The 18,006-nt window shown below is 39.7% G+C and overlaps 1 protein-coding gene across 2 annotated transcripts in view; it reads right to left on the bottom strand.

Moving 5' to 3' along the window:
• Positions 1-366: 366 nt before the first annotated feature.
• Positions 367-18,006, bottom strand: part of FAM53A (family with sequence similarity 53 member A) — a 70,462-nt gene continuing 52,822 nt past the window's right edge. For both annotated transcript variants that reach the window (XM_066185317.1, XM_066185318.1), the window contains exon 5: positions 367-1,560. In XM_066185317.1, the coding sequence (XP_066041414.1) occupies positions 1,237-1,560 (324 nt within the window). In that variant the 3' untranslated portion in view covers positions 367-1,236. The remainder of the gene's footprint in view (positions 1,561-18,006) is intronic.

The following is an 18,006-nucleotide window of genomic DNA, read 5'->3' as shown; positions in this document are numbered from 1 at the left end:
ACTAACGTGATGGATTCAAATGCCTTTATCTCACTTTCCTTTTCCTACCCCATTTAACACCATTTTGAGATCAATTTCTCCCTCGCTGAGGAAGTTTCTTATTGTAACTGAACTAAATAAAGTATGTGTTGCAATAGTCTGCAATGAGTGCAGTATGACATTTGAGATGATTCCAGTGTATGTAATCATTGAGACACTTTTGGGATCCAGGATGAGTTATTCTGCAGCTCTCCAGACAAACCTGATGTCACTTTTGTTTCAGATGACCAGAAATCTGCCCTTCCCATCCACCAAATTCCACGCGTAAGTACCACACTACAAAATCTACCACATTTTTCACCAGTAAAATCCATGAACAGACACAAGTGCAAAGCAAAATGTCATTTTATTTAATTCAAGGACTATTTTCCTTCTAGTATTGCTGAAGGGATCACCTCCTGGGGAATTGATCATTACAAAGTCCCTGTCTAAAAGTTCAAGTGCTCTTGTTGTACATTCTTTTGAAACACAGAAAACATAATGACCAAGTAGGTGGGCAGCTACTTGCAGTTTTAGCCCACCTTAATTAGCATTGCTTCAGGCTAGAAAACAATTCAAGTAGTAAAATAATGAAAAATGTTAACCTTTAAGGTCACTACCATATTTTGATCAAAAAGTCCTGAATGTATGAAAAGAACATTTGTACATGTTATGAAGTTGTTTTTTAACCAGACACTGTCAAAGATGGCAGTTAAGTATTTTGGACCAGTTGTCAACCAGATATTTAAGAGTTCTATCTGAAGGTTTATTACCAATTTCATAATGCAATTCACTTTTCACATTAAGCTCTTTAACAAAAGCAACATAGACCCGCACCAGAATCACTGTAGACAGATTTAGGTTTATAGAATGCCCTTCTGAAAATTCGTTTCAAAATAGAGATGCTTTTTCTCCAGAACTGTAAAAGCCATAAAAATGCAAAATATTTGTTAGGAAATTTTTAATCAAAATTATTCCTTAATGTTCAAAATAACATTTAACCTCCTACTTTTTTGTTGTTGTCATCCACGTATTGACCAATAAGACTAAACAGGTAACAATGGTTCACGTTTTTTTCCCCCACCTGAAACATTTCTTCTAACACAGGCCCAAAGATAGGCAATACAGAGATTCAGGGACATGGATTATGCATGGCAAAGGTAATCCTCTATCACTTTAATTTAGAACAATTCTGATTCTAGCACACAACTTGGAGCCTCAGTTGTTTTCGATCTGCTCTAGGTCCAAGTCCCCACAGTCTAGAGGGAAGATTCCTTCTTCAGTGCTCTCACAATCACTCGTGTCCTCGTCGCTTTCACACACTGCGTCTGCTTTCTTATAATCCCTTGTTTTGAAGCTACGTTGGCATGACCCGTGGTGCCTCCCTTCATCCAGCTGCTCTTTCATCGGGCTGGAGCCGGGGGTGATGATGTTCATAAGATCATTTGAGTCACATGGGGATGACACAATTGTCTTCATTTGTGTGTCATCATCATCATCTTCATAGTCAAGGGAGCAAAGACTTTTGGAATTTTTTAAAGTCTGCAATAAAAAAAAAAAAGAGAGAAACCATGACTATATTAACCATGACTGGACAGGAGGAACAGAATAAATTCTTGAAATTCTTGAATGGTTTGAACATATGTACTCAAGAGTGCCACGTGTTTAAAGTAATCCTGGAAATGAGAGGCATGAAGAAAGAGGAAGAATAGTATTTAATTAATACAAAGTCAGGCTTTGCATGGATATTTTGCCTAGATTCCCATTTGTGAGAAAAACAGTCCCCATTTTTATGCAGGAAGACCCAAAAATGTACCCTTGGCCAACTACATGAGGAAAGAGTTTGCTGTACTGGGTTTCTGGCAAATCCAGAGCATTTGGTGACACCAGCATTTAGGTCAGACAGCTGCACTGCAGCCTGGTCAACAATTAATTTCCCCTGCAGAGAATGAATCCTCAGGCGTCACCTCAGTGAGACTGCCAGGACAACTGGCACATTTGGGTAATCTCAAACAGAAGAAACCCAAGCCTCTACTGGAAGCATCTTGCTCCAGAGTCAGCTTAGTTTGTCTTTCAGATGGGTACTGTCTGAACAAGAGCTCAGGAACAGTTCTGTTTAAATTCAAAGGATATTAAAGCTAGAGGGGCACTCATCTTTATTTGCACAACAGCAAAAGAAAAACTCAGTAAATGCACTACCTCTGTACCAGAGAGAAAGGAAAAATGCCTAAGCTCCTCATGGGGATATAAGGGATCCTTGGCTAGAATCCAGAAAGAGCACTTAAGAAAAAAACAAATACACAGAGAGCAGAACTTAAATTTTAAAAAGTGAGCAACTTCCAAATTGTGCCTCATGCAAGCACCTAGTGAGATGAAGGTGAAAGAGCCAAGGCCCCCCTGAGAGGTGGTGCAAGACAGAATGTCACACTCATTTTCAGTCTCTCACTGGTTAAGTGACTCCAGCCTCATACACGGCAATCATTGTATTACAAGGAGATCCACAAGGAACAAGATCAACCTTCACACCCATTTCCAGCTTCCTCCCCCAATTTGTCATTTCTTAAGTATTTTATATTTGTTTATTTGAAATGGGAACATCGCAACATTCCTAGTATGCTGTATTCCAGATGCTCTTCCAGAGAACAGTGTAATGGTTCCTACTTTACCAATGCACATCAGGCACCCACACAAGGGGGCTTACCAGTATCTTAGGGTAATTTTAAACAAAACTTCACAAATCCAGAAGAAATTTGAATTACCCTTGTCTGTATACAGCTGGTTAAAAGAGGAAAGCTCACTGGGGTGCGGGGATTAGCCTGATCCCTCAGGTTGATGTTGCATATGGAACACATGGCAGACAATGCCACTGCCATGCTGCAAGATCACACACTTCCTTGGATGTACATAGATCAAATCTACATGGAAAGTTCACTGGAGGAAAAGCTCAGGTGAAGGTAAAAAGCACAGCACTCAAGGTTCGGGGCTCAGTCACAGCACAGGCAGGCTGAGGGTGATCAGCCCTGGGATGGGATGGGAGCCCCGTTACTGGCACCCCTCCATAGAGAAAGCAATGCAGCAGCATTCCCTGAGCCTGCACCACATTAAACACACCAATGCAACACACTTCTCTACTGATCAGAGGTTTGTTTTGCTCTTCCCCTGCTCAAACAGCTTTCATATCTCACAACACACATTAGATAATTAGCTAACAAGTCATACATTTTCAGCCAGAAAGATCTAGAAGGGATAATCTCGTATGTTTGCGCAGACAAACAAGATCTCATCTAGGAGCTGATTTATGTAACACCAAGGCCTGCATCCGAAGATGAGCTCTCAGGAAAAAAATTACTGCTGGTCATAGTTCTGTCAGGAGGAATTCAAAGTCTTTGTCAGCCGTGGTTAAAACCCATATCCAATTTTGCATGTGACTAACACCAACAAGATAAATAACCTTGCATGATCAAAAAGACTGCTATTTTCAAATTTCACTCTCCTGTGAAAACAGCTTTGGTGTAATATACATTCCTGTTTTCAAAATGCTTCTTTATAGCTCACAGCTAGAAATATTTGAGAACATTTGAGTTTCTTTCTATGACTAACAGGTTCAAATTTCTCTCATATTTACTTAAAAGCAAACCACTATATATTTAAAGTAAAAAACATTAAGTATATTTAATCCTAAGTTTATCTCATTGCTTTGAAAAAACACAACAATGTGTGTCCTATCTCCACATATAGGGGACAATATTTTCAGTTCTTTAAACTTATAGTAGGTACTGGGAGGGAAAGGAACCAAATAAAGGGAAGCTTTGAAAGTTCTTCTTTCAATGCTTTAGAAAGGAATTCCTGAGTCCCCCTTCAAAATATCTTTTATTCAATTTACTGCTAGAAATTAATCCAACCACACAGCTGTCTTTCTAGAAGGTTTGTGTACATAAATGGAAAATTGCCTGTTAGCTGTACTGTGCTGAAACCACTTGAATGGGAACTTTTAGCCGGTTTCAACACAACAGCAAGTGCATTCAACTGGTTCTTTGTTCACCCACTTGTCACAACCTCACCAAACTAAAAATAGGTGGATTTATTATCTCGCAGCACAATCCAGCTCCTTTCACAAAGCAAAAGGTAGAAATTGCAATGCATTCAGGCCCTCTGAACTGCAGCTTTCCATGTTACACTGGTACAGTACCACACCTTTCAAGAACAATTGGGCTCAGTGGGGAGCCTGCGAGTACTTGCTCAATGGTCCTCATTTTATAAAAGATGCTGGACTAGCAAGACAAAAGAGTCCACAGTTGGCAATGGATAGAACTCAATCAGCTAGAAGTATTCTTTTGTGTGATGGAAAAAAAGGGGAAAAAAAAAAAAGAACCTCAGTTTTAAAAGAAGTGAGGCGATAAAATGTCTGAATATTAAGAAAAAAAACCCCAACTCTGTACCAAAAACAATGGTGGGGAAGGAAATAAAAGAAATCTCTCTAGACCCTTGCCATACAAAGCAAACAAGAAAGGCCCAGAGCAGCTTGAAAGGAAACTAATGTCTGTGCTCTTTATTAAACCTTCAGTTCAGAAACCTGTAATACATCACTTTCCAAATATAAGAAGCAATAAAAAGGTTGTTTTTGTTTTACTAACAAGACTAGAGCATTTGCTACAGTAGTCAAGGGAAAAAATAAGACACTTATGTGCATGAAAACCTAGTGTATAATGGGAGCAGCAGTTCTCATGCTTCTCCCCCAAGCCCCCATCACCCTCCAAGTCCACCCCTCAGCTTTGAGTGGGGGTGAAGATCCAGCTGCTCTGAAGAGGTGCAGCTGCAGCAGCTGGCACACACTGAGGAGCAAAGGAAGCCTGAAACCACCAGGAGCCCTCAGCCCATCCTATTGCTTTCTCAGCACCAGTTATCACCTCGGGATGGGCTGCTCCCTCAAGTCACAGGCTTAGGAAGAGAGGGAATTCATCAGACTAATCAGACTGGTTGTTTGGCTTTCTTCCTGTCCCATCATGAGACTTGCCTATGATGGCACAAGAGATGCTGCTTTAAGACTGGCACACAGGATTTCTTGACTGTTAAAGTCTCTCTACCAGTAATATGAAATATGTTGATGGTGCAGTGGTCTTCATGATGAGGTGAATCTGCAATTTCCTGGAGTATCAGCATCTAATCCAAGAGCAAAACACTGAAGTAGCAGAGCCCAAACGTGGAGCAACATGTGACTCTTTTGTTCCTTCCATGGAGATGGGGTAAGTTAGATGGGCTGCACTTCTCCCTTTGAGAGCTTCCTTACTCTTACAAGTCCTTCCCTTACTTATGGGTCCTTACTTCACTTCCTTGAATTACATTTCCTGTAGATTAGTGAGACTGGCTCAAAAAATGCCTTTACTGATGGTAACTCATAGTTAAACTTCAGATGGGAAGCACCACAAACAGCACAATGCATTCGTGTCTCAGACACCAACCTGTCCCCAAAGAGGTCACAGCTGGGTCACAGCAACCACAAAACTCAACCATGGTACAAATTTGTTATCTGAAGAGACTCCATCCAGTGAAGCTAAGGAGGAGGCTTAAGGAAGGACTTCATAAGAACTGACACAAAAGCCTGATGCTGAGCAGCTCTCAGTCACACTGAGAACAAACCATCACCTGGCTGACATCACATCCAACCACACAGAGATGTGAAGGGCGTCCCTCCCTGTAAACTGAATTTTCACTTCATGTACCTGGTTACTTAGATTAATACCTTCCCCTGTGACAACTCAAGTTGGAGATATGTAGTGTCTACTGTGAATGATTAGAAATGTCAACTAGTTGCATAGATTAAAAAACATTCCATCACAGTCCTATACCCTTCATCTTCCACTATGCATGAAGTCAAAAATAGTGAGAAAAAAATGCTATGTTTATGTAACAAACTACTAATCTTTCTGTAGAGTAAATCTCTCAACATTTGACTCTGACTTTTCTGTCTTGAATTGCACTGAGCATTTTGTGAACACTCCAGTGTTTGCAGCTAACCTTTCCTTTCAAGAAACTTGTAGCTGAGTAGAAACACTGCTTCACTGGTACAAAGTGGTGCTGACAGGAGGAAAACAATATAGTATTCTCCATGATGTTATGTGCTTGAAACTTGCTGATGCACTAGAAGTTAAAAGCCAAAGTTAAGTGGGAAATGATCTCTCCCTGCTCAAACAAGAAATGAAAAGGTGTAGAAACATTACATTTTATAATTCAAGTGTCTTGGAAAATACTTCAGGGTCCAGAACCACTGCAGATTTTCAAGTTATGCATTTGAAGTAAGTCAAAAGAGCTGTAATTATTTATCTTGCACCAGGTTAAAAAACAAGTAGCGAACAAAAACATTTCTATTTATGTATTATGTGGGAACCATCAAATCCCAAGAAAATTCCAGACACCTTCATGGGCAAAATCGAATCTCTGTTCAAATTTCTTTGGAACCAAAGATGTTATTCTCTTTTTTTTAGCTCTGCTAAGTTATCCCTCGTTTTCCTGGAAATTTGACATGTACTTTTATATATTAAAAAGGCAATGGTTATGTCATCATCCATAACTAGTAATCAGAAAAGGACTGGAATATTGGATATGAATGAGAAAGAGCAAACAGCCTCTAACATTCTGCCACGTAATTAGACATTGAACTATAATAACCATTTCTTCCAGCAGAGAAAGAATTACTGCTGCAATTCTTCTAGTCAAATAAGGTAAAACTCTATTTGCAGTGCCAAAGACCCAGTTAAAAATCAATACAAGCTGACAGCAATACACAACAATACGTCTACATCTCAAAACGACGATTGTTCAGTGCTTTGTCTCTGCTAAGTCTTCTAAGATTATTTCAATTTTTTAGATGTAGGTGCCCAGGAAGGGAAGGAAACTGCCATCAACTCATTTCACATCAGATGCTAAACAGCATCATGATGTAACAGGCTTTCATCTCCCACTAGCCAGACTGTTCTAGATTTAAGTGTGCAGTTTTCTGGTGTAGTCTACCATGAAAGTTGATCTATTTATTGGCCTAGATATTTATGCTCATATTCTAAATTATGCCACAGTGTCCTCATAAGTTTTGTTTATAAGCTGCAAGAATCTGTGATTTAATTTGGCTATTTGATGCCATTAGTTGAAAAAAAAAATAATAAGACTTAAAGAAATATTTAGGCAAAACGTTGAATTTATCTGATTATGCTCAGATACGCCAGAATACAAGACTGCTCGTTATGTGAAGTAACTGAGAGAAACTACCAGAACAGTTAAAGAGTCCAAGTGAAAGAAAATAAAATGCACAAAGACTGGGGGACAGGAGGGGAATTTGAGGTCCAGTTCCCCGACTAAACATCACTGCACCCACACAGGGTCCCCAGCACTGGGGAGGGCATCTCAGAACTCTGGCACTGCAGCCTCCAGAGCTGTAAAGCAGCCTACTCCCCTAGTTAGGAAACCTGTAACCAGTTAACATCACTGCTATCACACCACAACCCAAACAGCCAAGCTGGAGGCGTGGCAGATCCCAAATACATCAGAGATTACAAATACCATGGATTGAGTTCAACCCAAATATCTACTCCCCCTTGCCCCAAACTCAGACTTAAAAATCATCCACCATGGGCACTGCACAGACCATAGTAAAATTCACACTCAAACTAAATAACCTCTCAAACAAAGTATCTTTTCCATTGAGTGGTTTGCAAAGATGATCTGAACAACTGTGAGCATCCCCAGCCACCCTCAGAGCGATCAGCTCACCCTTCTCCTCCTTACAGAGTACATACAGACAGTGAAGTTCCAACATTAAGTAATGTAAGAAACTAAGAAATTTAGCAGATTAAAGAAAAATTTGTCAGCGTAAAAGTGTTTGAAATGAATTTAAGCAGCCAAACCACTACTGTCATTTTGTCACTATTCCTTTAAAAATTAAATTTTGTGTCAGATGGGGCAATTTAGTCAGGGAAACTCAGTGCTGGGGTTTAGCAGCTCCTACAAATTCAAGACCATTCATCTCAGGGGTTAACTTTTGTTTGCTTTTAAAGAAAAATTGAAAGCTAAGCAAGTTAATGCAGTACTTATTGTAATACAGTCAAGAACATGATTCAACACTAGTGCTAACATGGAGAGGGTGAACATATATAGCAATTTTCCCCTTTATAAAGCCCAGACCAACATTAAACCACGTATTTAAAAGTTTACAGTATTTTAATCAAGATGTTAGCCTCTTAGATATTCTAATTCAGTGGATTTGTGAACTGCAACCTTTTACCTTCCCTAAGTATAAATCATGCAAGTTTTTATTGTAAGAATGTGGAATTACACTCTACAAACATCAGGCCTACCTATTTCACCTGCATGTAATTAACTAGAGAAAGTTTCAGCTATTCTTAGGACCAGTCCAGCAGCCACCTACAGATGCTATGAATTATGCCATTAGCTACAACAGAGGGGGCTCACACGGAGGATTTAACCCTTCTGAAGTGACTAATAATCAATACAGTGCCAAAGTGGAACACAGTGACATTGCTTTGTTCAGCTGCATAACACAGCACAAAAGGCTTGGGCCACGGAGAAGGAGGTTTAAGCCAAATAGGACAATTCCTAGATACAGCAGCAGTGTTTGTATGAAATGCACCCATGCATTAAAACAGCTTTCTTCAAAGGCAAAGAAGCACCACAGAAAAAAAAAAAAAATTATTCCAAAGGGCACTGAAAGAGCAGGGAAAGGGCCTGGAGGATGGGTTCTTGCTCTGGTCTTGCTTCAGGAACAGCTGCAGTCAGGGGTCTTTGCAGTTCCACAGAAATCCTTCAGCCTTAAGGTAAACCACTGTCTTTGCCCACCTACATCCTGATTATTTTCCTGCTCACTGCTTGACCCTAAGCACATCTCTATTATGGACAGTGAATTTATTCACCTTATGGATAGACTGAAGAGCTGGACAATATGGAATTGGGCCTCTACTATGCTTGAGCTGCATAAGCTCAAGAGGCTTTGGTCTGGCAAATCCAATCAGCCAAGAGCACTAATGAGCAATAGTGTGATGAACAAACAGCTGCACCACTTGTGTGCATACAGGGATGATAAGCACATCTGGTTTTGTAGTAGAAGTACACAGAGGGAAACAATGTAAGCACATGCTCTCCCAGCAGAAGTGATTCATGCTTTGCCAGACTCATTCCCTCTTTTCCTATTCAAGAACTATTACCTTTCCTTTCAAAAAGAAAACAGGCTGCGGAAGCAAGAAACAACTTAAACTGTGTATTACCATCTTCCTTAGTAATATGACAAAATAATTTTACAAACATTTAGTTTAAATCAAATCAAATTAATACAGATGAAAGATGCATCTATTTTTCCACATTTTAGACTGGGAAATAAAGAAGGCACGCACACATCATTAACATGAGCTACACACACATCCCTGAACAGAAACACAAGACACAAAAGGAGCAGCACAAGAAAACTGCTTAACAAGACTATGATTGCTTGCAGTACCATCTCTCAGTGTTCAGCATTCAGGATCCAAAAACAAAGACCACCCTGGGTAGTCAAAGCCTTCTGATGTATTATTCCTCTGACAGAGGAACTAACAGACTACAATCAGCTCTGAAACAAAATAAACAAAAAAGTTACCTCCCACCCCAGGAGTTTTAACAAGTTTCTCAGTTTCTAACTAGATACATTTAGACCAGAAAAGGCTGTACCTGTGCTCCCACAAAACTTCAAATGAAAAGTGACATTTCAAAGTTTGCTTTGCCATGCCAAACTCTGCTCTCAAGTAACAAGGTTTAAGTTGACTGATTATGCACAGGAGTAACACAGGATAGGATTTGACCCTTGTGGCTTCAAAACATGACCATATTGGCTTCATTTCCTGCCATTTATGTGTCATCTATTTTTATAGACAAGTTCTATTCCTGAGAAGTTTAGCCAAGGTCTTATTCCTTCATGACTTTTCTATGAGCTGCAAACAATTACTTTAACAACTGAATCACATATGCACCGACTGCTGCAGTGTACATCCATATACCGACTTCTCTTAAAATTCCTGCATGTTCCTTTTTTCTTTTATTTTTATCCTTGGGTCCAATATTAAGTTGATATGATGGGTCAAACTTTGGAGAAATTAGAGAAGTAAACTCCAAATTCCAATGCTACCCTCATTAGTTACTGACAGATGTCAGACTCACCTATATTATTGGGTTATGCTGGAACTCCATCATAACTAGCATTTTAAGGGATTCTATAATTGGGCCATAAAGTTCACTTCTGCCAGGGGAGGGGGATGGGGGGAAAAAAAGGGAAAACTACCCCATCAGCTTGGGAACAGTTCCCCCTTCTTCAAACGGATTTTCCACTACAGAAATACTTGTCCAAAACAAAGCCCTAAGATCTTGTTATGCAAGTGCACAGAGGGACACATGGGCACCTACACAAAGACAAAGCACAAGTGCTGCTATGAATCTTTTGCTCAGCTCAATGCAAACCCCACAATTTAACAGTGAATTCTTCCACGAGCATTAATTCAAACTGTGGGTGGACCTTTACCACTAATTATTTCCAGAGACAAGTTAAATTGAACACAATGTGTTTGTTTGAGAGGAACAGAATTAGTACCAGAGATTGAAGGTGAATGGTGCAAGGACTGCATTTTTCTAGTTCAGTATCTGATTTTGGACTATTTGAACATTTTTGAAATCATGTGGTTCAGGAAGTGTTCCTGACATTAAGTGACAAGACTGCTATATATTTTTAATACTGAGTCAGCTTATACTACAGCTCCTGTTTGATAAATAAAATTCAGACAAGCTTGTTTATTGGTTCAAATACCAAAGCTGACAACATGTCAGCAGTTGATGCTCAGTATGTTTTCCTAAAAAGTCAGGAAACCATATATGTGGGTCCTTTATCCTTCAGTGTAATACATGTTTTAAACACATCAAGTCAGAGGAGAAGCAAAGTACACACAACTTGTGTAAGGCTGAGTCAACACTCATTCCTAAAACACTGAGGTAACACTAAAACTGAGCTCAACCTCTCACCGTATGGCCTCAGTTTTCTTCTACTGTGCAGTAAATCCAGAGTTTGCATGAAAAATCTACAACATTCAAAAAAACCTGTACATCCAATTATTACATGTGCTTTGTTTTAAAAATGAGGTTGTTTATGCTTCCCCAGCATGCAAACTTCCTACCGTACCATGAAGGCCTTCTGAGTTTTAGTCACATGGGTATCAATATAATGAAAACTGAAATCAGGAAACTCATCAGAAGACTCATTTATTTACAATTCCTTTCTGCTAACACAAGTTTTCTTGCAAAGCACATGTCATCAGGACAAAAATAAGTGAGTACTTTCAAATATAGAAACAGACGAGCTATTTGATTATCTGCAGCTCACCTTAACACTAAACCATCACCTCCCAGATTGCTTATGCAGAAAACATCTCCTTTTTAACTATATTCCATTAGAAGTTGCATCTAACAGCAACTTAAGAACAGAAAAAACTTCTCAAATTGTCTGTACTTGAAAAAATATATAAACAAGTCAATATTTCCCATCCTAATGGAAAAATTGACATCACTAAGTGAGGTAGAGAAATGCCAATCAGTTCATTTTCACAGGCTTGAGATATCTGTTCTGCTTTTATCACACCAATGCACCAGTGCATACATGCAGCAGGAACTGATCAATGCAATGCAAGACAAACAATGGACCAAGTGACAATTAAATTTAAGAGTTTTCCAAGTAATTCTAATAAACCTCTCTGCAGAGAAAAGCCTCAGATGAATCAACTTGGTTTAAGGTCTCTTTTAGATGATGATGCATCAAGTCAGAAAGTAACTGTCAAAAAGCAAGGGAAGTTTCGCAACAGAGTATGGAACAACAAAGTCTAGTTTCTGAGTTAAATCCTTGCATTCAGGTACCACAAAGATGTACTATCTATTAGTCTGATTAACATGTTATTACAAAAATACTGAATATTTTGAATTTTGAATATTGCCCTGAGTTAAATTCAAAGATGTACAACTTCTTTTTCTAATAAGTGTTAGAAGATTACACTGGGATTTTATATTTGGCCAAAAATCTGGAAAAAGTTCCGTATCAATGACAAAACACTACTCACCACTTCTGCTAAACATCACCTCCTGCAATTTAGAGCAAAGGAAAAGAAATAACTTAATCCCCTGCCACCTGCCAAAACCCAGATGGTAAAACCTGAGAAAAGTGCTCTCACATCTCTTTAAACCCTCTGGTGCAGCTTAGGCATATTAACTATAAAGTACACTATATTTAACACTGAACCATAGCTCTTAACTCAGTATTGTATTGTTTTCCAAACAACATCACCAATAATTTTAGTATAATCCAATTTTCTGATGGGATAAGTAATAATTAAAAAAAATCCACAGCTGGCTGAAACCTGGCATGTGAGTCAATAGATGGCCCCTTTCTTTTCTCATAATGTCAAATGCAGCTGGTCTGGTACTCATTAGCTCTTTCAGCAATGAATACTTATTGTATACAGGAACTTGCAAGAAGGGAAAAGCAACTCTGCAGCAGATATTCAGCTGCCTCCTCCTCTTCTCGGCACATTGCTTACAGGAAAGTGCCATAAACATACACGCAGAGCTGACTGCAGGTATGGCAAAGCAACCCAGCGATGAGCAGCTCTGGTATCTGCAAGACATTTGTTACAGAATCCATTCACAAAAGAGGGGGGAAAACCTCCATCCTTAATGAGATTTCCTTTTCTTCACTATCCTCAGGGCTTATACTCCCTCACTGTCAGAGCACAGAGAACCTCCAGCACAAGGGCTCACTTCATTAAATGCCATTTCGGGGCTAATTTCACATTGTGACCCACTCTGCAGAGGCAAAGAAAGCAAAACGCCAGATGCTCTCTGTGCCTGCTACCTCAGCAGCGTTTCATTCACTGCTCCAAAAAACTTCCAGGCATCCATTCAAAACCAAGTACCCCCAGCCTGCTCTGTCCTGTCACAGGACAAAGTGCTGGCTTGTCTTCAGCTCACTTTTGAAGCTTGCCTATCATCTCCCAGCCCAACCTACTCCTATATCTCCTTTCCTTCTTCCCAAGCCTGCTGGAATTCGAACTTTAAATGGACACCCTCCATGGCAACAATAGATAAAAAAGGAGCCTTTGATTGTTCATGCGTTGCAGAAAAGAAAGGAGGAGATTCATCCTGGCTGCGACCTAGCAGAAACTCATCAAGCACGGCTCCCCTCCCCTTGCAATGGGATGCCTGAGCCTGTAGCTACTCATTCAAGCTATGTTTCCATTCAAAGAGGATGAATTCTTCAGGTCTCCCCTGTTATGGAATTAAATGTTGATCCTGTGAATGAAGGGCAACACCAAGCTTGGAAAGCTGCCAAAAGGTTCTGTAACACTCAGCAGTTTGGAGTTAATTCAATATTTATTGATACCTAGCAGGATTTATAGCTGCATTATTTATAAGGGGGGGGGGGGGGGGAATCACAGAGCCATATTTAGACCTTGGTAATAAACTATTTTTAGCACCATCTGTTTTTCTAGTTTGTTCCTTTGCTTAGGCAAGAGCATACTTTTATCCAGCTCCCTTTTCCTTGCCCATTTAAAAGAAGCCACAGAGTCTAAATCTAAGCACAAGTTAGGATCACTCAGAATATTTATTGTGCAGCAATCCTCCTAATCATGTTCTGGAAATCAAACCTGCTGACTAAGGACAGTCTCGGGCTGATGTAACACTATATGTTGTCTTCACAGAACTGAGCAGATTTTTTTAATGTAAGGGGCAATGTGTTTCACACAAAGGAGGTTACTATCTGGAAAGAAACAACTGATCATTAACTGCATTAAGCCATCTGAAAAGAGGTTCACAACTCCTGGCAGTGCTTTTCTGGGACATAGTTGCCAAGTTTTACCCTCATTAAACACATAGATTTTTTTTTTTTGTCACAAGTACATTCTGCCATGCCAGGCTGCTGTTAGAGTGGGAGACAAATCATAAGCAGCTGCTGCAAGCACCCTGTTTCAGAGATGAGTTTCAAGCTGCAGTTGTTACCCCCTCAAAAGCTCCCCCCAAACCTCAAATTACCTCTGAGTTTACATTGATATTCTGCTTTTAGTAAGTGACACAACACTGGAAGTCTCTGCAGCATGACAAGGGACAGAATGAAGGGATTGCTGGTTCCTTGAACTCTGAGAGAAGCAAGACTTTGGGGAGTTCATGCTGATTAAGTTCTCAGGAATGCACTTGATAGCACCAATATATTCATTTTACCCTCCTGGCTGACAAAAGCTTTGTTTTTACCCAAGGAGTAGTACAAATATTCCACAGTTTCACTGTTAACTGTGTCAGACTAAGAAATTTTACTTTAGAGCAAGGCAGAAAACTCATGTAAAATATGAGCTCACAGAGTTCTTACTTGTTACAAAGGGCAGCAGCAATAAGGGTTGCAAGCTGGCTTCCTGGGCCTTGCAGCACAGGTCAAAGCATTCCTAGGAAGCAGACTATGTGCAGCACAAAACCAAAATAACTCCCAGCATGTAGTACATAGGTCAAAATTAAATTCTGCAACGGCACAACAAATGTACAGCCACTATAATGGGTTCCAACAAAGTCTTGAGGGCTTTGAAACTTTCAAGCAATCAATATTATTAATAGAACATTCGTTTGGCACTGGCAAATTATGCAACAATAATTTCAGTGTGAAGGAAATGTAACAGTGCTGCCCACCCAGCACCCCCTGGGATGTTTCCTTCTACTTCACTCCTTTATTTTTGCCTTTTTTTTTTTCTTTTTTAGTGGAGGACACAGGACACAGCACCTCCAACACCAAGTGCAATGAACTGCCAGGTACATCCTTGGCAGCACAATACATGGACAGGCCATTCCCAGGATCAGAGCCAGGATGGTGAAGTCTGCTCCTGGTGAGGAGCATCTCCACAAGCCTCAGCAGCAACCACTGTGTCTCATCTGCCAAAGCTCCCCACTGATGTGCCAAGTGGTCTGTCCCTCTCCAGGGGAAAAAAACTCCAAATCAGTGCTGCTTGGAGAGGACACCTCTCAAAGGACAGTCTGCCTCAACTGAGAGAGCTCAATAAAAGCTGTTCAAAGGACAGAATCAGTCTGCAGTACTTTGAGTGGCCACACAAAGCACATGGACAAAAGCCAGCACATACAGTAACTGTCGCAATAAATTTAAGATTTATTGCCAAGTATGTTTAAGAGTAAAAACTAAGATTACAACTTGTAGTTCAATTCCCTAAGGCTGTTGCATAACCTGCAAATATATTACAACATGAGAGCAAACTAATACTGGTGATTAACCAGGAATATAATCAGAGGATCTGGAAATCTTCAAAAATGCAGCTTGTTGCAAGCCTTAGAGCAAAAAATCCAACTTTCATGGGGGCAAGGATACTCACTTGTTTGCACATAAACATACACTTTTGTGAAGATTTGGACCTACCTGATTCCTTTTACAAAGCTGACACCTTATTAGCTAGTACATACGCATATTTAGTATGATTCTGCATTCAGACAGGACTACAGGGACAGATGAATCTCAGGCTCAGAAGGCAACTGGAGAAGATGATGGCAAAAAGATCCAGGATCAGGCTCGCGAGTATCTGCCCATCCACCCTCCCCTTACACACCAGATGGCTCTGGAAAGACAACAGTTATCTGTCCTTAAAAATCAGTGATCACAAAGAAATGGCTTCGTGATTAACTCTCAAGTCCTTACCCATTTGAGGGGTGGCTGGGTGCCAGTGAAAAGAACTGTGGCAAGTCAGCAGAATCTGTACAAACTCCATTTATATCCTAGTCCATTCAGAGATCTCTCCCCTCCACCCCAGTGACTAAGGGATCTAAGCAACTGGGATCCATAATGCTAACACAAACTGTTTCTCAGTCAATATTCTTACATGGTAAGCCTATGTGAAATTAATCTACAGCTGATTCTAACTGTATCAAATTATACATTGGCAAAAGACAGGAACCATTAGGAGACTGGTATTTTATCCTACTTAAGTAGCTAATAATCTATAAGTAAAGTCTGATCATATCTATCTTGAACCTCCAACTTTAAAAATAATGCTCCAAAAGCACTGAGGTAGTTTGAACAAAACGTGACTTTTTAAAAAAAAGTCGTACAATTTTTTTTTAAAAACCTCAGTAAGTTTGTTACCACTACCTAGCATTTTGAACAGTATTACTTCAGTCCTCATGATGATCACTATTTAGCAACATGTTTCCATCTCAAGGTCTCCAATGGCAGAGCACAGGGACTAAAGTACAGAAAGGCCTTTTAATATATAAATTAATTGTGTGTGTGCTCTGTAAGCAGCCACAAACAAATCTTTGTCTCCTGACACTAGTCAGAATAAACATATCAATACTAGCCTACAAGGTCACTAACATTAACTTATTCAGTGTTAACTGCTCCTGATTTGGAGTAGTATCACTCTTGTTCCTCAAGGCAGAAACATTTTATTGTGATATGTACACAAAATTCCCTGATAATATTCAACAGTTCACCATTTTCTACAATTGCTGTATTTACACAAGCACATGCTGGCTAATGTCCACTACAAATGTCTGGAGACCATCTGCATGAGTTTGTGTTATACTTTACTCAAGCTAAAGGTGGGAATCCAACTCTTTAGTTGTTAAGATTTAAGAAGTGGATCCATACTTCAGGTATTCCAAGTATGCCTTACAAAGGATTCCTCCTGCCCCATCAAACAGAGAATAACTTTTACCAGATTAATCATATCCTAAAGTTTAATCTAATTGTTTTTGAATCAGACTGTATCACTACAAGACACAATAACATTACACTTGACATGCAGGTGCCCCATTGACTTGAGGGCCCATTTCTCTTAAAACTGAATTCTTTTTGCTGCCCACTCCTGAAGGGAGGAGGACACCTTCTGCAGAGCTCAACCACCACAGAACACAGGTAAAATAAGCTGAAGTTAAACCAGGGTTTTGTCCAAAGGAGTTGAAAACAACCAGACAGTTTGGATCTTGAAGCCCTTTATTGATGCCTCAAAAGATGGGAATCAATTAAGTTCTTTCCAGTATACTGAAGCCGTTCAAGATTATTAATTACTACCTAACTACTCAGGGTCCGTGACTTCTGCTGTTAAAGGACCTTAGGGCTCAGTAACAGAAAGGACAGAAAATTCTTATTTCTTCTTACGGTTATTCAAACTCTCCACCAGGTGTCCTCTCCCTAGGAGAGCAGAAAGAAATCGGTTCTTTTAAAATACGAATACCAGAGAATAGTATTTTTCAACACGGAGCATATATTTAGTTATAAGTCTGAGGTGAGTCTGGAAGTGAAACACACTCCACTGCAAAGTTAAGTATTTCTGTTCATATTAAACTCCATTATTACATTCCCGCTCACCTGACAAAGTATTTCTATTTAACAAGCTTAAGGGCCATTTACCAACCCAACTGCACACTTGCACGCCCTGAAAACACACCTTACTGTGCAAACTATGTGAACTTTGCAAAATTGAAAAAGGTAAGTTTATTGCTCTGGGACACGCAAGTTTAACAACCCTTGGAAATTCAACTTTAAAAAAAAAGTTTTGGTTCTATAGTAACACAGGCTCAAGTTACAAGAGTTACACAACCAAAATAATATAAAATGCCTAACACAATGGTCTGTGCATTGAGGACTCCAGGACAGTACAACCACTCTGAAATCCCTGAAACCTTCAAGTATGTATTTTGATTCAGGAAAAGTATCCTTAAAAACAAGTATGGTTCTCAACAGTAACTTTCTCAAAAAAACCCCAAACCTGCTAGGCAAGCTATTATGCAAAAGCAAATTCTAATTAAATGCTGAAAGGAGAGAAGCGAACAAAAACCCCCACACTAGGTTTGTATTTGAGGGGTTTGGAGCACATCAAGAGTCTCAGCTTCTGGATCTATTTTCGTTTTGTGCACTAATGAAGAATTTCA

The sequence above is a fragment of the Chamaea fasciata genome, unplaced genomic scaffold (assembly GCF_029207755.1).
Source record: "Chamaea fasciata isolate MVZ Bird 193981 ecotype frontalis unplaced genomic scaffold, bChaFas1.0.hap1 SCAF_6, whole genome shotgun sequence".
NCBI classification, from domain to species: domain Eukaryota; kingdom Metazoa; phylum Chordata; class Aves; order Passeriformes; family Sylviidae; genus Chamaea; species Chamaea fasciata.
Note: the sequence above shows the minus strand (reverse complement) of the source record. Positions and strands in the feature narration are given on the sequence as shown.